General features: G+C 36.2%; 1 protein-coding gene across 1 annotated transcript in view; it reads left to right on the forward strand.

Annotated features, from left to right (window-relative positions):
- The first annotated feature begins 827 nt into the window (after positions 1-827).
- The window catches only part of SEC23A (Sec23 homolog A, COPII coat complex component), a 61,645-nt gene continuing 38,646 nt past the window's right edge, over positions 828-23,826 (forward strand). The window contains exons 1-10 of the mRNA XM_028506024.2: positions 828-1,412; positions 6,413-6,654; positions 8,243-8,300; positions 8,637-8,723; positions 9,635-9,871; positions 12,808-12,887; positions 13,674-13,818; positions 16,033-16,191; positions 17,797-17,912; positions 23,420-23,543. Coding sequence (XP_028361825.1) covers positions 6,434-6,654; positions 8,243-8,300; positions 8,637-8,723; positions 9,635-9,871; positions 12,808-12,887; positions 13,674-13,818; positions 16,033-16,191; positions 17,797-17,912; positions 23,420-23,543 — 1,227 coding nt within the window. The 5' untranslated portion in view covers positions 828-1,412; positions 6,413-6,433. The remainder of the gene's footprint in view (positions 1,413-6,412; positions 6,655-8,242; positions 8,301-8,636; positions 8,724-9,634; positions 9,872-12,807; positions 12,888-13,673; positions 13,819-16,032; positions 16,192-17,796; positions 17,913-23,419; positions 23,544-23,826) is intronic.

A 23,826-nucleotide genomic window follows, 5' to 3' on the forward strand; every position in this document is an offset into this window, starting at 1 on the left:
AGGTTCAGAGGGTTAGCTCTGGATGAGCTGCTGAAGCCTGCTGCTCCTCTGGTTGCAAGTCTTGTGGTGATCCTTAAAACTTAGGAGAAAGAAAGCAAAGATACGTAACTGAAAAAAGAAGGCATATGTGTGTGTGAGAGAGCAAGTGCGAGTGAGCATGAGTAAGCACAAGTGCATTGGGTCCTTTGTCTTAAGAATTTTTATCTGTTTTCTAAAGGTAGGAATTTTAGGGGAGGTCTCAGTGGAGGGTCTAATAGAATATTCATCATTTTTCCAGACGTGTCCTTTTATATGCTGATTTATCAAAATGAACTATAGGGTCAGTGTCTTTACTGATTGATCAGCACTAGGGTTGGGGGGGGGGGGTCATTGGTCATTGCATCTGGTCGATACCACCCATGACCATAGCTTCGTCTTTTCTGGGCCTGGATCTGAAACACAAATGAGGCCTAAATGTAATGTCTAGATTGACCAAAACGTTCTCTCTGTGGTCAATGAACCCAAGGCTTTATTCCTAAGATTGTGTGATGCTGATCAGACCCTCAGTGTCTCGAGGGCTGAAGGCTTAAGGGAGTGGTGCTGAAAGGGAGGAGCCCAGTTTGAGTAAACTGTCTCAATTTTCCCATTTCACTTGCCAAGGGATTTTCCTGTTTTTTTTACTGCCCTGCTCAATAGAACAACTTCTCACTTTGTTTTTTAAGGGGAAATGTTTGTGGTCTAGGAATCGACCAGAATCCTAGTGGGCAAGATATCCTAGACAAGGAAGTCTCCATTTCTCTTCCGGGAGCTGAGGAGTCTGAGTGGCTGGCAGGGGAAGAAGTTCCCGCCCTTCCTGTGGCTCAAGGCGCTCCTCGGAGCAACCCCACTCTCCCATCCGCACCGCCGGGTCCAGTCGGGTCCGAGCTCCACCGACACGCCTCCGTTTTGGTTAGTCTGGGTCACCCTGACCCACCGGCTCCGTCCTTACCCCTTCTCCAACTCCCTCCTTCTTGTCCCCTGCCCCAGGTCTGCTCAGCCCGGGTCCCGCACCTTTGCCTAGAGTTCTCTGGCACCTGCGGACGGGCCCCCAACCCTGCCTTTCCCTTTTCAGCCCCTTTCTAGTCCCTAGCCCCCGGTAGATTCCGACCAGTCCACAACCACGCCCTCCTTATTCCGGCCAGTAGCCCCGCCCCTCGGCTCTGTCCGCGCCCCCTTTCCGCCCTCACGCCCCGCCCCCTCCCCCTCCCTTTGACGTGGCAGAGGCGGCACCAGCCATGTTGGCCCAGCAGAGTTCTGCGCGGAGGCCGGGGGCGGGGCGGCGCCGGCCCTGATTGCACTGCCACGGCTCCACCGCTGCTTCAGCTCGGCGGATAGAACTGAATTTGCAAGGCGGAGGCTGCAACTGCCGCGAATCTTATAGCGGAGGCACTGTGGTAAGGGCGGACCTCAGAGCTACCTCCCCACGGCTCCTCCAGGGATCGCGGGTGCTCTGCGGGACGCGGGGGAGGGGCGGCTGTGCGGTGCCCTGGGCGGGCTGGCTGGCTGGCTGGCGGGCCGGGGTCTCAGGTGTGGTGCCTGCTGTGCCTCTTGGTGCCCAGGGGTAGGGGGCGGGGGCATGCTTGGGCCCGGCGGGGCAGCCTGGAGACGTGGACCTGTCACCCTCTCACCCACCATCCTCTTCATTCTTCTTGGGCCTGGGGCCCCCTCACCCAGTTTCCCTGGATCAAGTGTTGGAAGTAGAGTGAGAAATGGCAGCTAGAGCATCTGGCCCAGCACCCTGCCCCCGAGGTGTTGTACCTTCCTCACCCCAAGCCATTACTGCTTTGAGGGACTTGGACTTCTTGTTTCATTCTTTGCCACATCTGAAGTGCCCTAGACTTTGAACCTAGGCTACTCGTCACCTGTAGTTTGGCCTTGGGAGTTAAAGGGTAAAGCCTGCGCCTTGGGCCTTGATTACAGAGGTCACTTTTCAGATCCCACCAACCTTAGCCGCCCCTAGTGTTTTCCGTTTTTGGTGGGAAAGGAAAAGCCATAGGAAACTTACGTGCAACCACTGGAGTGTGTTTATTGAATTAACGCTTCCACGTGAACTTCCTTTCTCTCCATTCCTCAAAGCCAAATTAACTCGGTTAAAAAAAGTTTTATATTTAAATACAGATATAAATATACATACATGTTAAGTTTCCTTCTCGTTCTTCCAACCATTTTTAATTAACTTAGAATTTTAAAGTTAGAAAGGAAGGGCCTTGTAGTTTTCTAGCCCAAAGCCCTCATCTTACTGATGCGAAATTAAGGATCCGAGAGGTTAAGCTGCTTGTCTAATATAAAGCTAGTCATTGGAAGTAGTTGAGGACACTTCATTGAGGAACTTGCAACTGAAAAGTCGGAGGCACATTTTATTTTCCATTAAATACATCTGATTGGGAGGAAATACATCTAATTTAGGATATTTTTCACTTGGTTATCTGTAAAAGAGCTAAAATTGGGAATATTGAAAAGTTGTATCATAAGTAAATTCTTTTAAAGTACTGTGAGCATGTGTTTGCTGTGCTAGGTTAAAGTCATATACTACTTTGTTTCTTTCCTTTCCTTTTAGTTATACCATGAGAAATTATTTAAAGAACTCCCACTGATTATAAGCCGAAAAATGAGACATTTGTTTAGAGTAGTCTTTTGTGTTTTGTATGACTTAAAAATGTATAGTGACCGATATGTTAAGTGTGCATGCTGTTATAGTGCTTGAGTCATTCATTTGGGTCTGTGGTTTTATGCAAACATAATATTGGGGAGAGAGTGCTGTCAAATAATGCGATTTTGTAAAAAGCTGGTTTGTAAAAAGGACTTCAGTTCAGATACGCCATTGTTGGATATGGGACCAACCATGGCAAATTTTGCACTAGAATTAGTGATTTTAAGGTTGAGCAGTTGCATGAGTATATAATTGAACTAATTAAGATGAAACAGATGGGATGTTTTTCAAAATACTGGTGGAAAGTGAGAATGTAAGAAATAAAATAGATGTGATTTAATGAGCAAATATGATCTTAAAGCAGAAGATAAGTGAGCAAGAGAGGGGGGAATTGTGCTCAAGTATCACTCAGGTGTCTTAAGAAAAAGTATGTCTTAAGAAAAAGGAGCAGAATTACAATCCAGCTTTGTTACCTGTTGTAGAAACTTAAACCTGGCCATTGCCTGTGTGTAAATGTCTTCATGTTCAGTCTCATAGGGCATTTCTCTACTAGGATTTCTGATTGAATTAAGCCTGGGATGTCCTAAGGCTATGGTTATCAGGACTCCTTTATTCTTAAACGTAATTGAGGCCCCCCCCCCCCAAACCTACCTGGTTTAATAGAAGACAGGTATATTTTCTTTTTTTTCTTTCTTTTTCTTTTTTTAAAAAAGATTTTATTTATTTCTTAGGGGAAGGGAGGGAGGAAAAGGGGGAGAGCAACATCGAAGTGGAAGAGAAATATCCAATAGTTGCCTCTTGCACAGCTGCAGTGGGGACCTGGCCTGCAACCCAGGCATGTGCTCTGACTGGGAATTGAACCTTTTGGTTGGCAGGCCAGTGCTCAGTCCACTGAGCCACAGCAGCCAGAGTGGACAGGTGTATTTTCATATCTATTGCTCCATTCAATCTTTTGTCATATGTTGTTTTGGATGAATTGTGTGAAGGAAATCTGGCTTGTAGATATGTAGCTGGAAAAAGGAGATATCTTTCCATAGCTTTTTCAGATAATTGTGCATATTCTTTATGGATACTATGCCAGAAATGAACAGTTTTAAGTAAGAAATAAAGGGTTAATTGCAGTGTGGAATCTGAAACCTTAGAAGTGAACTTTTTGCACTCTGTTGCACTAAAACCCTTTGATCTGTTGAATGGATCATTTTTTATTTTTATTATTTTTTAAAGATTTTATTTATTTATTTTTAGAGAGGGAAGGGAGGGAGATAGAGAGAGAGAGAGAGAAACATCAATGTGCGGTTGCTGGGGGTCATGGCCTGCAACCCAGGCATGTACCCTGACTGGGAATCGAACCTGCGACACTTTGGTTCGCAGCCCACGCTCAATCCACTGAGCTATGCCAGCCAGGGTGAATGGATCATTTATTAATGTATGATTTTGTAACATCATGAATTGATCATTTTGTTACTGGTCCTGGGACTCTTGGGTTTCCCAAGATAGAAATCAAGAGGAAATTTCCAGACAGATTTTATTAAGCTTATGCTTGAGCACAGGGAGGCAGCACGGAGGAAAGGATGGTCCTCTTGACCTGGCTCAGAGGACGCCTCTGCTTGGCTGCTTTTGTAAGTGGGGGACAAAGAGGGCTAGAGTGAAAAGATGGGCTTGTGAAGGTTCCAGAGTGGAAATTTCTATGTCACAGTACTTGGCAACTTTCTCCCCAAATGTGAAATGGGGGCATAATGGTGGTGTTGCTCATTACTGTCATCCCAGGAAGGTTGTATAGCCGCCAAAACTTACCAAGTGGTTTAAACATATTTTAGCTACTTGGTCTTTAGTTGCTTGGTTGCTTGGCCACCCATTTCTGGGGCCCATGTCCTCTTACTGTCTCAACTTGGAGATACTGCTTCATTGAATGATGTTTATCTTCCAAATGTTGACATGTTTTGTTATGCAATATTTTAAAAAATTCATTAATATCACCACTGATGCCAACAGAAAATCTTTACATATTAGGAATTTGTGAAGGTGACGGTAGTAGGTACAAGTTTTCAAAAAATTTAGTGTTTGCTGGAGAGCTCATTTTGTTACTGGCAACAAATGATGTCAGTTGTTCTCCAGGCAAGAGGCTCCCTTCATCCATTTTGAGAAAATGTATGACAAATACATAAGTACTAGTAATGTATCATTCTTTGAGAATTGAGAAAAATAGTCACTCCAAACTTTTTTTTTTTTTTCTGCTGTTGTTGTTTTTTGTAGTTCAAATGAACAACCCTGATTGGTCTGGTATATTTTAATGCTTTTTGATACTGCATTTTAAATGCATCTTAGATTATAGATTTAATTAATGAACAGAAAACTTCATTTTTTACAGAAATATGTGAAGAATTACATAGTCCGGGGATTTATATGTGCATCTGTAGCGTGGAAGCTGTTGCTAAACACTGGATTTCTCTCCCAGAGGAGATTTGTTTCTCCTACTGTTGCCTGTTTAGAGTTAAGGTTGGCATCTTGTAACTTCCCTCTGACTATCATAGGCCTTGTTTCACCTAATGTTTCAACAGCCACTTTTTTCTTGAGAGCTCAGGCCATCTTCTCAAAACTGTCTCATATATTTTCCTTCAAGATAATCTTTTCTAAATAAATGTAGTTATCTTAGAATTTCCTTTTATTTTCTGTCAGCCTTTGGGAAATTCATGGTTGCTCTTGATTAGCATAAGATTATCTACTTGCTTCTCAGATTCTGATAGGAGGAATAGTGTTGAGTTTTTATTTTATTATTAAGTGAGGTATAATTGGCATCTTATTTCTTTTTAAAGATTTTATTTATTTGTTTATTTATTTATTTATTCTTAGACAGAGGGGAATGGAGGGGGAAAGAGAGGGAGAGAATCTTCGATATGTGAGGGAAACATCAATTGTTTGCCTTCCTTCCACATGTCCCCAACCAGGGACCCAGGCTGCAACTCAGGCATGTGCCCTCATTGGGAACTGAACCAGCAACCTTTTGATTTGCAGGATGACTCCCAACCCACTTGAGTCAGGGCAGCATCCTATTTCTTTTAAGGAAGCTCTTAGCTACTTAAGATACTTAATTTGTGTTATCATAATCTTTTTGTAGATTTTTCTAAAATTAAAATTATTACTATATATAATATGCTTTTATCAAATTATATTTTTTCTTATTCTCACTTATATTTGAGGATCAGGTCCTCATCCTATAGTTGCTCTTAGCGACTTCAGCATCTATGTTGGCTCTTTTGGCCCCTTATCTTTGTAATTCTTCAGTTCTTAATGTCTTTTATTTCTTCCACAAATCTTTTGGCCAGCCACTCAGCATTTGAAGCTCTATCTTCAATTTTTTCAGTTTCTTTCTATTACTAACCACTGTTGCAGTTTGAAAGTATAAGATAGAATTGCTGCATAGATAGGAGAGCTGGCATCCTTGATAGGCAGTCAGAGAGTGACAAGATGGACATGTTGCTTGATATTTGCTCCTAACAGGAGTGGCATTCTCCTCCCCTGGTAGTAAATTGACTACCTCTTCTTGGGCCTAATGGGCTTTGGGTTTAGTAGATCATTTATTATTTTGTTATCAGTGGGGTTATTGTTGCTTGCTAATTTTTTTCCAAGATAAGTATTTCATTTGGTCTTGAATTCTAATGAATTAATATTACTGAAAGTAGGAAACACATACTTATTTTGAATTTTCTTAAGAGAATTTGAAAATATCTTTTAATTTTTTTGCAGAAATAAGAATCAAGCTTTACAATGACAACCTATTTGGAATTCATACAACAAAATGAAGAACGAGATGGAGTCCGATTTAGTTGGAATGTTTGGCCATCAAGTCGACTAGAAGCTACAAGAATGGTTGTTCCAGTAGCAGCTCTGTTTACACCACTGAAGGAGAGACCTGATTTGCCACCTATTCAATATGAACCTGTTTTGTGTAGTAGGACCACTTGCCGTGCAGTTTTGAATCCTTTATGGTAATTAAACATATGGAAAAAACTAATGAGGCATGATTTTAAACTGTAGTTTCTTTCTTGCTTATTTTTATAAAAAAGTCTTTTTGTTTATAGTTATATTTTTTAATTAGGATAGTCAAGTTTAAAGAGCTGTAAGATTTTTAGGAGTGGTAAGATACTAAGAGACCAAATGTAAAATTGTCCTTACAAAAAACCGTTAGGTCCTATCAGCATTCTCTAGATACTGGTGCTGATTGTGTATCAGCCCAGCTTGTGTTCAATTAGAAAAGTCATAATTGAGTAACATGGTATTTCAAAATGTTGTGATTTCTTGTTGTATAAGCAGAGTCTCAGGAATCTTTTATTCTTCTTTCTACTCCCTCTTTCTCAACCCAACCCACCAGCAAATCTGGTTGAGTCTGTCTCCAGAGCATTACCGATTCTGTTTGTTGTACTCGTCTCTGCTAATACACTCTACTTCGAGATATACTATCTTTTTCCTGGTAAATTTCATTATCTTCCTAACTGGTCTGTCTGTTTTTGTTCTTGCCTTTCAGCAGTCTATTCTCCACCCAGAAGCTAGAGTTTTAGAAATGGGTATTAGATTATTAAAATTCTCCAGTAGCTTCTTATCATAGTTGCAATAAAAAAATACAAACCCCTTAGGAAGTCCTCTAAAGCTCTTACATGATCTAACCTCTATATATTTCTCTTTTTTTTAATTTATTGATTTGAGGTGGGGAGGGAGACATCAATTTGTTGTTCCATTTATTTATGCACTCATTGGTTGCTTCTTGTACGTTTCCTGATGGTAGATTGAACTTGTAATTTTGGCATATTGGGATGGCGCTCTAACCAACTGAGCTACCTGGCCAGGTAGCCTCTATATATTTCTGCCTTCATCTTTTATCATCTGTTTTCCTAATTCTCATCTACTTTATATTTTACCCTCTTTCTGATTTTTGAATAACCACAATTACTTCTGCCTTGGAACTTGTGCAGTAGCCATATATTCTACCTGGCTTGCTCTGCCCCTGATTTTTCTGTGACTCATTCTGTTTCATTTAGGTCATATTTCAGTTGTTTAAGAAGGCCTTTCTTTAAAGTAACCCTACCAAACACATTCTCACATCTTGCTTTGCTTTTGTTAATCTTCAGTATCACTATCTAAAAGTATCTTCTGTGTTTATGAAACTACTTTGTCTGTTTTTCTCTTCTAGAATATAAGTTCAGTGAGACCAAGGACCTTTGCTGACTTGTTTACTATTACCAGCACCTAGAATAATAGCTGGTATACATTAAACATTCAATAATATATTTTTGAATTGAATAAATGTTTTCTAGACCTGAGTAGATATTATTAAGTGATTAGAGAAATAAATAGGATCATCTTAATTTTATTGATATTTGCTATATATTAAAAGTTAAAATATATTTAAGTGAAATATATAGTAATAGATATTGGCAACATTTAAAATTACTTGGCTTAAAAGATCAGTTTTGCTATAAGTTTGAATGCATTTGTAATTAGGAAGGAATTAATTTTATTGAGATTAGCATCCTTGTAAAATTGAACTGAAACATGAATTATTGTATCTTTTCTTAACAGTCAAGTCGATTATCGAGCAAAACTCTGGGCTTGCAACTTTTGTTATCAAAGGAATCAGGTAAGAAGTCCCCCATTACAGATGTTAATCCTGTAAATACTGGTCTAAATATGCATATTTAAAAAGAAAGATGAAATCATTTTCATGAAATATTGATATTTTCATTATTAAATGATCAGGAAATTGATTTTTAGTTTAAAATTTCATTACTCTTTCTAGCAAATAATATGTTAATTTTTTAAAATTTTATTTTAATCATTGTTCAAGTACAGTTTTCTCCCTTTTACTCCCATTCCATCCTGCCCACCCATCCCTCCCTACTTCCCTCCCATTACCACCCTCCCCCTAGTTTTTGTCCATGTATGTTAAATTTTTAAAATTTCTTTTCTTTTGTAGTTTCCACCTACTTATGCTGGTATATCTGAACTGAATCAGCCTGCTGAACTTTTACCTCAGTTTTCTAGCATTGAATATGTAGTTCTGGTAAGAACATAACAGTAAATCTTTAAGGAAGTTTTAAATACCCAGTAATTTATACCAAAGTAGTTGTTAAATTGAGATGACTTAGAAGGCATCATTCTTGATTTTCACATTGAATTGGTGGAGCGTTTCAAAGGTAAGAACTCTCAAGGTCATTTTAAGCAAGGTAATATACCTGTTTTAGTTATTTGATGGGCGGCCAGGATATTGGATGGGATGGTGTGATTTGCTATACGGAGTAGATCAATAAACACTGAAGTATCACTGTTGCTTTATAGTTGGAAGGTCAGTTTACAAATACTTAAGTCACTATGGTGCTGGAGCCTGATGTTAATAGCCCCAAGTCTAGTTAATGAAATTATTCTGGCATTGGTCCCTCATAGGAAAATCATTTTTCTTCTCTTTCTGAACAGCTTTACAAAGTTGTTTCTATATTTAAGAGTGAAAATAATATTATCCTTGATGAATGTTGTAAAGAAAGCAGAATATGGTTCACTTGAGCCAGTCAGTAATTTGTCCAACCTAGCTAATTTGTACTTTTCTTACAATCTAGTTTAGGTTAGACAATTTTATAAAATCACTACATGTTTCTAAGTTTTCTAGTTAATACTTTTTTTTTTAATTTTAAAAGAAATCAAGTACTTGTTATAAGAAATTAAACCTCATGCAGTTAAATAAAACTGTGGGTGAATGTCTTCTCTATGTAACTGTAAAAATTTTTTTTAAACCTAATTTTTCACTTAATGATATGACTTGGTTGTCTTCCATGCATATATAACCTGTTTCATTTCTGAAATGGCTTATTAGGATTCCATTGTATAATATACTATTGATTATCCTTGTATATTGTGCTGAAGTGGAATGCTTTTAAAATACAGTATTTTTTTCTTTTAATGGCAACATTTTTTTAACAGCGTGGCCCTCAGATGCCTTTGATATTCCTCTATGTGGTTGATACTTGTATGGAAGACGAAGATTTACAAGCCTTGAAAGAATCTATGCAGATGTCATTAAGTCTTTTACCACCTACAGCTTTGGTTGGACTTATTACTTTTGGGAGAATGGTTCAGGTTCATGAACTTGGATGTGAGGGCATTTCAAAAAGCTATGTCTTCAGAGGAACAAAAGATCTGTCTGCCAAACAACTGCAGGTAAACAACAACTTGTCTGTGAGCATCCCTCTGTATATGTCTAAAAATGCTTCTGGATAGAAATTTCTAGAAAGTTTTATTGTAATTGACTGCATTGTTTTGTTTCATTTGCCTTAAATTTTTATCATGCAGATTGAAGATCCTTTGCTTTTAATGATATCTTTAACATTTAGAATGAAACTAAGTATTTTACTGGACATTTGAAGGTCTTATAGAAGAGTCATGCTGAAGACTGAGAGGAAGCAACCACAGAATAATTAGTTTTTGTTTCCTGACATCTCACTTAGAAACTAAACGCTTTTAATATGTTTGGAAAATGGAGATACTTTAAGGCTTAAGAGGTTTTAATATAAGAACTGTGGGTATATATTTTTTTCATACACTAGCACATTTTTATCTTTGGGGCAAATTGAAGCTTTATCTTTCAAGGCGGGGGAGTTATATATAGCATAATAGGATTATCTAGGGATATTTAACAAATTTTTTTTTCTCCCCATAGATTTTTGTAGACCATGAGAGATTGAGTGAATATGTGCTTGTATTAGAGCTGGCTGGAAGGGTAGGATTGCTCATGCAAGTATTCAAAAACTTTCTGAGAGGTTCTGATACAACTCCCAGTTGAGAACATTAGTTACCCTAGAAGACGATAGATAAGCCTGGAGAAAGTAGACAGAAATGAAAGCAGATTTTGGAAATATTCAGGTAGTCCAAAATGAAAAAGAAAAAGATTTTGAGGATTACTCTTATTTGGAGCTTGGCGTCCTGGGGTAGTGGTGCTACAGTTAATGAAGATAGCAAATATAGGAGGAATTCCATTCACAGGTTTGGATGGTGAGGATAGTGAAAGGTGAATAAGATAGTGAGTGAATAGTGAGTATGATTTGAGGAAGTGGAGAAAATTAGAGTCTTTGTTCTTCCCTGAGGTTTGTTATTGAAGGTAAGGAAGGTGAAAGTGTGGGGGTTTGAGAGAAAGAACTGAGAGAAAGAGGTTTCATTTAGGAGGGACACTGAGTGTGTTATACTCAGAAGGGAAAGAGACTGAAGAAGGTGAGTGAAAGCAAGAGTGAGATGCGGAGAGTGAGGTTACAGAAGACATGGTAGGGATTCCTTCAGGAGCGTAGGAAGCAGAGTACCTTCCATGAGACAAGAGAGAAAGTTGGCAAGTTATCTCTCTGCCTTAATTTTTTGAACTGTAAAAGGGAGATAAGAGTAGTATTTACCTTATAGGGTGGTTATGAGAATTAAATGGATTATGCTTTTATATGTTTGCTGTTTTTTAAAACAGATTATTTATTTATTTTTAGAGGGAGGGGAAGGGGGAGAGAAAGAAAGGGAGAGAAACATCAATGTGTGAGAGAAATATGGATTAGGTTGCCTCTTGCATTCCCCCAATCAGGAACCTGGCCCGTGACCCAGGCATGTGCCCCGACTGACCAGGAATCAAACTGAGGACGCTTTGGTTTGCAGGATGATGCCCATCCCACTGAGCCACACCAGTCAGGGCTGTTGTTATTTTTAAATTGTTGATTTATTTAAAGTGGTTTAATGTTAGTTCTGATTATAGAGTACATTTTACATTTTACTTAAATTTATATAATATGTCTATAACACATAAAGCATCTGCCTTTTTTGCAACAGGCAATGAATGCCTGCAGACTAAAGTTTTTTTCCTCCACCAAAATGTTTTTGTCTTCTGTCTCTAACTATCTGGTTGAAAAGAGTCCGGTCTTTTCTCTGCATATAGTCCTGGGTTCAAATCTTAAAGCTCTTCTAAATTGTGTGATCTTGAATTGATCTCTTTGCTTGTTTTCTCATCCTCTGTGGCTCTATGGAAAGGGATAAACAATAGCTACTTAGCAGGGTTATTATTAGTACTAAATGAAATAAATTGAGAACACTCAGTATAATGTAAACTGTTTAAGAATTTTTAGCAAAACCTAGATTAATATCTTGCTTTGTCATTTACTAGTTGTAGAAACTTAGGCAAGTTACTTAGCCTTTCTCAGTGTTACTTTTCATTTGTAAAGCAGGGACTGAGGAATCTATTTCATTATTGTTTTGTGAGGAAACAGTATATATAAAGAGTTTAGCACATAAGTCTTCAGTAAAAAGTTGCTGTTCCTGCTAGGAGTATAGGAAATATTGCAGGATTAGTTTAATAATTTTTTTCTTTGCAGATCTTTAGCTGTTCTGATTTTCTGTCATATACTTTTACTCTCTTCATGACTAAGCATTTCTAGATTCAAGAAAACTTTAGTGAAATAACATTATTTTCATATGTTTAGAGAGGAATTGTATACACTTCTAAAGTTCAAAACAAACCAGAAGTTTGGTTATGTATTAAGTCAGAAAATTAACAAGTACAGATACACAAAGTATACATACCTTATAACCCCCTTTATACAATACCATGTACTTCTACATAACACTTGTTACACTTGCAATTTTTCACTCAATGATTTGATTTGGTTAACTCCTGTCTCTTTCACCAGATTTTAATTTTTTATATATTTTCTAAATAATTTTCTCTATATAGAAAGTTTTAATTTTCTGTATATTTCACTGTATAATTTTCACTGTTAGATGCCTGGTACATAACAGGGATGAATGAATACAAATTGAGAAATATAGTCATTCAAGTTACACAATAACTTAATTTGACTATTAATTATAGAAATAAAATATATCTGAGCTATATTCCTTCTCTTTGCTCACATAGCACCTTGTACTTTGCATTGTTTTGATGATTATTTTACTGTGTTGTTTTTGTTTACCTGATAGACTGTCCAACTAGACCTTTTGCTTTCTGAGGAAAGTGACTTTGTTCTTTATTTTAGTGTTCCTAATACCTAGCACAGCACCTTGCACATGGTAAATAGTTGATACATATTTATAGAAGTAATGAAATGAATATCATAGAAATAATCTCTTTACAGGAAATGCTGGGGCTCTCTAAAGTACCCGTTACTCAAGCAACACGTGGTCCTCAGGTACAGCAGCCACCTCCTTCCAATAGGTAATAATTAAATATGGCAAACACAATTTGCCAATTCATGTAGCTGTTTTAAGCATCTCATGCCATTGACTTGAATATAGACATTCAGTGATACTATTATATATTGTTAAATATTTTTAGGAATATAAATAGATTGCATTAGTGTACTTTTTAAAGAATTGAGACAGAAACATCATTGATACAGTTGGTTTCTCATCATTATAATTTAAGGAATTAATAGTTTTACTTTATTTCTCATTTTCTGTTTTTAAGTTCAGAAAAACTTACTTTTTGTGATTGAGGGCAAGCTAGCAAAAATAGGGTCTCAAAAGCTTCATTTTGCCTTCTTAGCCTTAGAGATAGCTTTTCCCCCTAAATCTCAAATCAGAGGTGGTATTACTAAAATTAAGTTGATGTATCTTCTCATAATTATTTCAATAACCTTAAAACTTAGTAAGTTGGTACATGAAAGGTGCAGTCCTGAAGTAATACTTGGTTTGACCGTTTCATTTATAGCAGTTGTAGTCAAAGTGGTTCCTGGACCAGTAGTGTCAGCATCACCTGGGAACTGTTTGGAATGCAGATTCCTGGGGCTTGCCCCAGACCTTCCGAAACAACACTCCAGAACCAGCAGTCTGTGTTAAAACAAGCCTTCCTGGAACCAATTCTGACGTACACGATAGTTGTGAGAACCATTGGTCTACTGTGTATTGAAATTATTTTTCTCTGTTTTTAAGTAAGTGGGTATTTTGTTTCTTAAATCCTCACCTACACATAAATGGCTTTTTATTTAATTGTGTTTTGCAGATTCCTGCAGCCAGTACAGAAAATAGACATGAATCTCACAGATCTTCTGGGGGAACTGCAGCGAGATCCTTGGCCTGTACCACAGGGAAAGAGACCGTTGCGTTCCTCTGGGGTGGCACTTTCCATAGCTGTAGGACTACTTGAGGTAGTGACAATGGCTTCATTTGGGAATGGAAATGTGTTTGTGTGTGTATGGGATGAAATGTACAAGATAATGTTGAGTGAAAAACATGAGGTCATAGTAGAGCAAGTGTATGATGTTGTTTATTTAAAGTTTGATCTGCAGTATATCCTTTTCTGTAGAGAGAGGCTTTTGAAAGGACGTTCACACTACGATGTTAACAGTGGTAGGATAAGGGAAGTTTTACTTGTAAGTAGAATTTGAAAATCTTATACTATACAGATCTTAGCATTTTAAATTTGGAAAGAGTTATTTAAAAATGTTTTTTTAAAAGATTTTATTTATTTATTTTTAGAGAGGGAAGGGAGGGAGAAAGAGAGAGAGAGAAACATCAATGTGCGGTTGCTGGGGGCTGTGGCCTGCAACCCAGGCATGTGCCCTGACTGGGAATTGAACCTGCGATGCTTTGGTTCACAGCCCACGCTCAATCCACTGAGCTATGCCAGCCAGGACTTAAAAATGTTTTTTAAAAATTTGGAATGCTTTCAAATTTACAGAAAAGTTGCAAAGAACTTCTTTTCCCCTGAAAATTATTTGAGATTAAGTTGCTGACGTGATACTCCTGACCCCTTGGTTGTATTTCCTATAAACCTATTATATTCTCCTAAATAGTCACAATGTAACTATTAAACTCAGAATATTAACACTGATATGTTACTACATGTAATTCTCAGACCTAATACCTCATTCAAGTTTGCTGAGTGTTCCAATAATTTCTTTTACTAAAGGAATTTAGTTCAGACGTATGCAATTAGTGGTTATGTCTGTTTAGTGTCCTTCAGTCTGGAACAGTTTCCTAGCTTTTCTATGACTTGCATGACTTTGACACTTAGGAAGATTCGGGCCAGTTATTCTATAGAATGTCTCTCAACTTAGGTTTGTCTTGATGTATGCTCACAATTAGTTTCAGGTCTTGTATATATCTCAGAAGTAATGCTTTGTCTCATTGCATCCTGTCAGGTGGCACATGATGTTTATTTGTCTCATCACTGGTGATAATCATTTTGATCACTCATTAAAGTTGTATTTCCTAGGTTTCTGCACTGTAAAATTATTCTTATTTCCCCTCTAAACATTAGACAGGAGGATCTTTGAAACTATGCAAATATTCCCTTACTCATTAAACTTTCTATCATCTATCTATCTATCTATCTATCTATCAATCATCTATGTCACTATGGACTCATGGGTTTCCTATTTCATGCAGTGAGTTGTAATCTGTTACTATCATTATTCTTTTAACTTTCTACTTTGACAATGTAGTTACGAACATATGGAAAAATTATGAGAAAGGTTTAAAGATTAACTGAACTTTTACCCAGATTCCTCTAATGCTAATATTTTATTTGATTTCTCCTTCTCTCTTGATATTTATATAAATATCTTTCTATATGTATTTATATGGCACACACACAAATTTTCAGAAAACCATATGAAAGTCAATTATAAACATGAGGTGCCTTCTAAATACTTCAGTGTGTATTTCTTAATTACAGAAACAGTTTTTTGCATAACTGCAGTTCAGTTAAGAAAATCAGGAAATTAACATTAATATAATACAATTTTCTAGTCTGTAAACTTTATTTAGATTTTACCAGTTAACCCAAAAATACCCTTTTCAGCAAAAATAAATCCTGGGTCATGAATTACATTCAGGTGTTATGTCTCTTTAGTGTCCTTAATCTGTAATGTAATAGTTCCTCAGTTTTTCCTGTGTTATATGACATTGATAATTTTTAAGAGTATAGAGTAGTTATTTTGTAGAGCAAGTCTCAATTTGAGTTTATCTGATCTTTCCTCACGAGCAGATTTACATTACGTACTTTTCAGGAATATTACAGAATTGATTTGTGTTCTGCTTTGTGCAACATGTCAGGAAGCTCATGATGTTGATTTGTTTTATTACTGCTGACGTTAACTTTGATCAGCTGGTTAAGGTGTGTTCTTTCAGGATTTATTTTAAAATTAGGAAGGCACTATTATTTAAATGAGGGTTTTACCAGAAAGGTATTCAAACATCTTGTTTTTAAATTCTATTTTAAACATTTGATTATTTTATTTCTTGGAAAACATACAATAACCTGTTTTTTAGAAGGAGTATATCACAGTTCATTATCATAAATGTATGCCCATATGTTTTTCTTTAAACTCTTCTGACGAGTTACTTTCATCTGATAGTGTATTTTTCCCAACACTGGTGCCCGTATCATGATGTTCATTGGTGGTCCAGCCACTCAGGGGCCAGGAATGGTGGTTGGCGATGAATTGAAGACACCTATAAGATCATGGCATGACATTGAAAAAGACAATGCCAAATACGTTAAAAAGGGAACTAAGGTAATTTTGGTTTTTAAGTCTTACTGTCTTATTAGAAAAATTCATTTGATAAAAGAGGAAGAATACAAATATTTTATGATAAATCTGGCATTGTAAAGTCTCATATTGTATCTGCTATTCAGAATTGGAGAAACACTATCTTTCTTTTTTGATAACTTATGTTATAATTTTTCTGGTTTTAGATGGTTAAAAACTTAGTAGTATGCACCAATAGGTGTCTCTTTAAAGATTATTCCTGAGAGAAATCCTGTGTGCCTTTTTAGTATTCATGATAAGGAATGTCTTTCCCTTTAGAAAAAATTTCTTGCATTCTCTAATTTTTCATTTCCAACAAGCTATACTTTAGATATGTATATATTTCATAGCTTGAAAAGTCTATATTTTTTCGCCAGTTGTTTTCTGTTCATGTAACTTCAGTTTTATTTGTGCTAGTGCATTTTTCACTAATGTTGATTTTTGACTCCATTACATTGGTTTTGCTTGTTTATGTCCCCCTTTAAAAAAATTCTCTCGCGTTCATAACTTTAATTTGGTTGTGCTATATTTCTCGTATTTTTTGGTAGTCATTTATCATATGTATTTAAGTATAATTAATAACAAATAATTTTTGTCACCATAGATTGATGCTTTTTTCTTGCCACCTAATTTCCCTTTTGAGCTTGAAAATTTTTTTAGAGCTTCAAAAATGTTTTATGTTTTTTATCTTACTGCTTTTGTTATGCCTATTTTTGATGTTTTTGTTCCTTAGTTGTGGATTTAGCCAGGAAAAAGAGCTCTGTGTTGATGTTCTACCAAGTTTGTGTACAAAGAGCAAATTGTTCACCCTGCCTTTCTTCAGATTTAGTGTAATTTAGGGGTTACAAGTAGTCCTTCCTTATCCTTGGTTTTGCATTCTGCAGGTTCGGTTACCCATGGTCAGCTGCAGTCCAAAAATACAATATTAAATAGAAAATTCCAGACATAAACAGTTCATAAGTTTTAAATTGTACACTGCTCTGAGTAGTGTGATGAAATCTTGTGCTGTCCACCTTGAACATGAATCATCCCTTTGCCCAGTGTATCCACACTGTAGATACTACCTGCCTGTTAATCACTTAGTAGCCATCTCTGTCATGGTATCCTACTTCTTGTGTTCAAATCTATCACTGTATTCTAGTACTTGTGTTCAACTTTTACTTAATAATGTCCTCAAAGCACAAGAGTAGTCATGGTGGCAATTTGGATATGCTAAAGAGAAGCAGTAAAGTGCTTCTTTCAAGTGAAAAAGGTATGTGTATATAGGAAAAAACATAGTACATATATAGGTTGGCACTGTCGTGGTTTCAGACATCCACAGGGGGTTTTGGAAGACAGTCTCCCATGGATAAAGGGAGACCACTGTATTTAGGAAAGAATGGCTTTTAAAGAATGTGAAAATAGATGACTTACAGAAGTTACTGTATTATTTTATGAGACATTATAGAAAATTAAATTATAACAAATCACATTTAGGTTATGGATTATCTTTTAGTGTTTCTTAGATAATTTTAATCTATTGATGGAAAAAAGAATTATAGGATGATTAGTTTGTGCATTAATTTTATTGATTAAAAAAATCTTTTGTAGCATTTTGAAGCATTGGCTAATCGAGCTGCTACGACTGGTCATGTTATTGATATCTATGCATGTGCATTGGATCAGACAGGTCTCCTGGAGATGAAATGCTGTCCCAACCTTACTGGGTATGTATTTAAATTTTTATAATTTTTGCAGTTATAAACTAATTATGACAGTTTACAAATATGAACCAGTAATGAGAGTTTAGGAGGGAAAAAAGCTGGTCATCTTCCCACTTCATGGCAACATCTGTCAACAGTTTTTGATACTTCTTTCACTTTAAATTTTTTAAAAAATATACTTGTAAAGGCATGGTTCTATTGGAAAAGCTCATCTTGGTATCCTATAGTCATTATATTATTTTATCAGCTTTTTTAGGATATGATTCATATACCATAACATTTACCCATTTAAATGTACAATTTAATGTGGGTTTTTTTCTTTTACTATATTCACAGGTTGAGCAACCATTGCCATAATTTAATTTTAGAACATTTACATTACTCTTGAGAGAAGCTCTGTACCCATTAGCAGTCATTCCCCATTCTTGCTTCCTTCCTTGCCTCCTGCCCCTTCCCCCTTCAGCCTAGACAACCACTAATTTACTTTCTCTGTGGATTTGCCTATTAATCTTATTGGGAAACTATGTTTTCACCATTGACTGTGAAGTTAGCTATGGGTTTCTGTAAATGCCTGTATCAGGTTTGAAGACTTTCCCATCTATAACTAGTTTGTTGAATTTTTTTTCCATGAAAGGATGTTAGATTTTGTTAAATACATAAAATCTATTGAGATGGTCACCTGATTTTTGTTCTTTATTCTATTAATATGGTGTATTACAGTGATTTTCCTTTTTTTGTATATTAAACCAACCTTGCATTCCTAGGATAAATCTAACTTGTGAATAATTGTTTTGCTAGATTTGCCAGATTTGATTTGCTAGTATTTTGTTGTGGATTTTGCATCTGTTTTCGTAAGGGATCTTGGTCTGTAGTTTCTTTTCTTGTGATGTCTTTGTTTTGATATCAGGGTAATACTGGCCTCATTAGAATGCGTTGGGAAGTGTTTCTCTTTCATTGGCAGGCAGTTTTTATGTAGTTTTGGGATAATTTAATTAGGCTTTAAAAAACTCTATTAGGTATGTCAACTCATTTCTTAGGTTTATTCTTTTAATGTATTCATCTAGTAAATATTAATGAAATCCTACTGTGTGTCAAACTGTTTAAGGTACTAGAAATACAGCAGTGAACGAGACATGAAAATCTGCACTCATGGAGCTTATCTTCTGTTGCAGGACTGTTCTGTGTAATATTTTATTGGACATGTCCTCTCCATTGTTTCAGTGAAATGTAGCAAATGTGGCCGAGGAGTTGAGTTTTTAGTTTGAGTTAATTTACATTGTAATTTAATTAGTCACATGTGGGATGTACACAATTCTAAGTGAAAGAAGAGACTAGTAAAATAGATAGTATGTTAAGTGGTGATAAATGTTGAGGAGAAAAGTAAGTCAGGAAATGAGGATAGGGGTTTACAGTTTTAAATAGGATGAGAAGGAATGACCTCATAAAGGTGACAGTTTAGCAAAGACTTAAAGAAGCAGAATGAGCCATGTGCATAGATGAAAGAGTGTTCCAAGCAGAGAAAATAGCAAGTGCAAAGTTGAGAACATACCTAGGGTGTTTGAGAGATAACAAGGAGGCCAAAGGGTAAGTGAGAGGGACAGATTGTGAGGGTCTTGACTGTGGTTAGGGCTTTGGACTTCACTATGAGTGAGATGGGAGGTCATTGGAGAGTTTTCAGCAGAGAATGATGTGATCTGACGTTTTAAAAGGATTATCTGACTTCAGCTGTATCGTTGAGCATTGTTTCATTATAACATTGGTGAGGAAAAAATCTTGATTCCTGCTTGGAGCCATTCTCTTTGTGGAGTTTGCATACTCTCATCATGCCCAGGTAGGTTTTCTCCGGGAACTCCAGTGTCCTCCCACATCCCAGAGATGTGCAGTGAGGTGAATTGGTGTGTCTAAAATGTGCCAGTCTGAGTGAGTGTGTGTGTGTGTGTGTGTGTGTGTGTGTGTGAGTGAGTGTACTCCGCAGTGGGAGTGCATCCTGTCCGAGGTGGGTGCCTGCCTTGAACCTGAGCTGCTGGGATAAGCTCCAGTCACTCTTGACCCTGAACTAGGGTAAGCAGGATGGTAAAGAATTGTCTCTTGTTTTTACTGATCTTTCTTAAATGTATGTATAGCTCATATTTATTTTGGTGTTTAATATTAGAAGTGTTTTGATTTAGAAGTGCTTTATTTAGAAGTTTGGTGGGGTTTTTTTGTGACCAGAAATGTGCCATAGAAACTTAACTTGTTTTTATATCAATTAGCCAGTGGTTAAAATTGGTTTTGTTATATGTCATTTTGCTTCAAGTTGCAGTTTCCAAGAACCTGCTGATGTTAAATGAGGACTTACTGTGTTGGGATATACAAATACCAAATGATTAGATTTTAGATATATTTAGAAGATAAAGGATTTGATGATAGATTGTATTTGGGATTTCAGAAAACTGAAGGAGTTCCCTAGAAGGGTCAAGTTGCCCTTGTTGAAATGGGTAAGACTGTGGAAGGAAGACTGTTTGGGAAAGAGATTGGTAGTTCATTTCTGAACATGTTGGGTTTAAGGTGCCAGTGGACACCCATGAGAAGATATCAAGTAGGCAGTTCGATATTATATGCATCATAGAAAGCAGGAGATGGGTTTGGGCTGGATGTATAAATATGGTAGTTGTCAGAATATTGGTGGTTTTTTTTAAAGCAATAAAAATGGTGTGATTGTAAGGTTGTGGAATAGAATACTGTGAAGGTCACTGGCAACCTTCCTAAGGGCAGTGAAAGTTGACTTAGAGTTAATTACAAAAAGAACAGGCAAAGGCTATTGGAAGCAGCTGATAACAGATGAGAACTTTCCAAACTCACATGTGCAAATAGGTGGGTATCTTGTTAAAATACAAATTCTGAGTTACTGTACATAAGATGGGACTTGAAATTCTACTTTTCAAAAAAGACCTTTGGTGATGCTAATGCTGACCAAGGGCCACATTGAGTGGTAAGGGTACAGAGAGGTTTGCTGTAAAAAGAAGATAAGGGGGGCGGTATAAGTTGTCATTAATCTAGGATGCATTATCAGGTTTAGTGATAACACAGATCATCATAGATGACATGTTGGTAAAAGCAGAAAATGTAAAAGGAATCTACATATTAATTCCATACAAGCTGTTAGAATTAATATGTCAAGTTGTCAAGACTTCTAGGTCAAGGTCAGTGTACAGAGTTCAACTATATTTTTATATAGCAATAGCAAACAGAAAATAAAATTTATAAAGATACAATCTATAATGGCGTCAGAGATAACATAAAATCAGACAACATTATCAAGATAAAATTGCTATTAATTGTAGCACATCAGTTTTATTCTTTTGCCTGTTTTAATTTTTTATTATATTTTATTGTTTAAAACTACTTAAAATGTTTTTAAAATATGAGCAAATACATGTGAATATTTGTATGTATATGTGTTTGTGAGTGTGTGTATCCCTTTTTATATAAATAGAAAATTTTATATACTTTCCCCCACTTTTCATTTTTCACTTATATCCTGGACATTTTTCTGAAGAAGTGTATGACTCCATTGTGTGAATGTGCTATAGTTTATTCAACTAGTCTCTTAATAGGTATCTGGATTGTTTCTAGTCTTCTGTTACTACAAAAAGTTCTTCAGTGAGTATAGCCTTATGCATATATTTTGCTTTTTATTTTTGTCATGCCAGAGTATTTGTGGGATCAATTCCTAATAGTGGGGTGGCTGGATTAAAGAGAAAATACGTATGTGATTTTGTTAGATATTCTCAAGTTCTCCTGCACTGGGATTGTACCGTTTTGTATTCCCATCAGCAATATATGAGAGTACCTGTTTTTCTACAACATTTCCAACAGAGTAGGTTGTCAAATTGTGATTTTTTTTTTGATTAGAGAGGAAATAGTATCTCAGAATACTTTTTTATTTTCAATTTAACTGTAAGAATGTATTTAATTTATATTTTTTTGTTAAGTTTATTGGGGTGACATTGGTTAATAAGATGATACAGGTTTGGAGTATACATTCCTGATACTAGATCTATATATTGTACTGTGTACCCACCACCTAAAGTCAAACCATCTTCTATCACTATATACTAGGCTCCTCTCCATCCTCCACCCCTCCTACTCTTTTTCCTCTGGCAACTACCATATTGTTATCTGTGTCCATGACTTTCAGTTTTATATCTTATGTATGAGTGAAATCACATGGTTTGTAGCTTTTTCTGTCTGACTTCACTTAGCATAAAATTCTCAAGGTCCATCCATGTTGTCACAAATGGCAGTACTTTATCTTTTCTAATTGCTGACAACAATACAAAGAGGCAGCTGAGTGAATGGAGATGATATTTGCAAACAACAGTTCCAACAAAGGTTTAATATCCAAAATATATAAAGAACTCATAAAATTCAACACCAAACAATCCAATTGAAAAATAGGCAGAGGAGCTGAACAGACACCTCTCCTGAGAAGACATACAAACAGCAAAGACATACATGAAAAGATGTTCAGCTTCACTAGCAATTAGGGAAATGCAAATCAAAACTACAATGACATACCACCTCACACCTGTTAGAATGAATATTATCAAAAAGATAAGTAATAACAAGTGTTGCAGAGGTTGTGGAGAAAAGGGAACCCTTGTTCACTGCTGGTGGGAATGTAGACTGGTACCAGTCACTATTGAAAACAGTCTAGTGGTTCCTCAGAAAACTAAGAATAGAGTTACCATATGACACAGCAACCCCTCTCTTGGGTATCTACCCGAAAAACTCAAAAACACGTATTCACAAAGGTATATATGTGTCCCTGTGTTCACTGCAGCAGTATTCATGGTGGCTGAGACACTGTGACAACAAAAGTGTCCTTTGATAGAGGATTGGATAAAGAAGATGTGGTACATATATACAATCAAAATAGTTTTTGACAGTTAAGTTTTTTAAAGAAATTATAACAGGTACATGCTTACTGAAAAAGAATTAAGCCGTACATTAGCACATAAAGTGAAAATGGTCCCCCAGTGTTCCTCTACTGTCATTCAGTGGGTATAACACCAATTTTGATATGACACACATAGGGACAATATATGCATATTTATATACACACATGTACATTATTAAGAATGAGAATGCGTGCTGTAAGTTGTCAGGTGTCTTCACTGGTGTGGAGAAGTGTGGGTTGAGTGGTGAGATTTGTTACTGTATACCCTTCTGCATCCTTGGAATTTTATAATGTGTGGATGTGTTACATCTTTAAAAAATAATTTTTTAAAATTACTGAGGACAAATGTAAATGTTAGGGGTACTCAGGTACCCTAAGAAGTTAGATTATTTGTGTATTGAGGACATTCTCAAGTATTTGAATTTTAAAAATTAATGGTAATTTAGCACATTTTAGGAACTATCTTTAAAATTTGTTAGTAGTACCGAGAGGTAATCTACTTTCTTGGTTTTAACACATGAACTCATTACTTGTGTCATATACATTGTTTTCTGTTCTTTCCGTGCAGAGGGTACATGGTAATGGGTGACTCGTTCAACACTTCATTATTCAAACAAACTTTTCAAAGAGTCTTTACCAAAGACATGCATGGACAATTTAAAATGGGTTTTGGTGGTACATTAGAAATAAAGGTAAGAAACAAAATTGATGTGTGGTATGTTATCAAAAGAAATTTGCAGGCTTGATTGTAATTTTAAATTACATTAATCAAATTTAACATATGCTTTAAAAATAGTGATTATATTGTATTGAAATCCAGAGTTACAGATTTTGTTCATTAGTAAAATGTTGTTATTAAATAAACAATGAAATATTACTTGAGCATTTCTGCATAATTATTAGAAAAGAAGTTATTATTTAGGTAAAATATGATTTAACTTTATGATTTCTTTATATAGAGTTTAACTTTTTTGT

This window comes from Phyllostomus discolor, chromosome 1, assembly GCF_004126475.2.
Source record: "Phyllostomus discolor isolate MPI-MPIP mPhyDis1 chromosome 1, mPhyDis1.pri.v3, whole genome shotgun sequence".
Lineage (NCBI taxonomy): Eukaryota > Metazoa > Chordata > Mammalia > Chiroptera > Phyllostomidae > Phyllostomus > Phyllostomus discolor.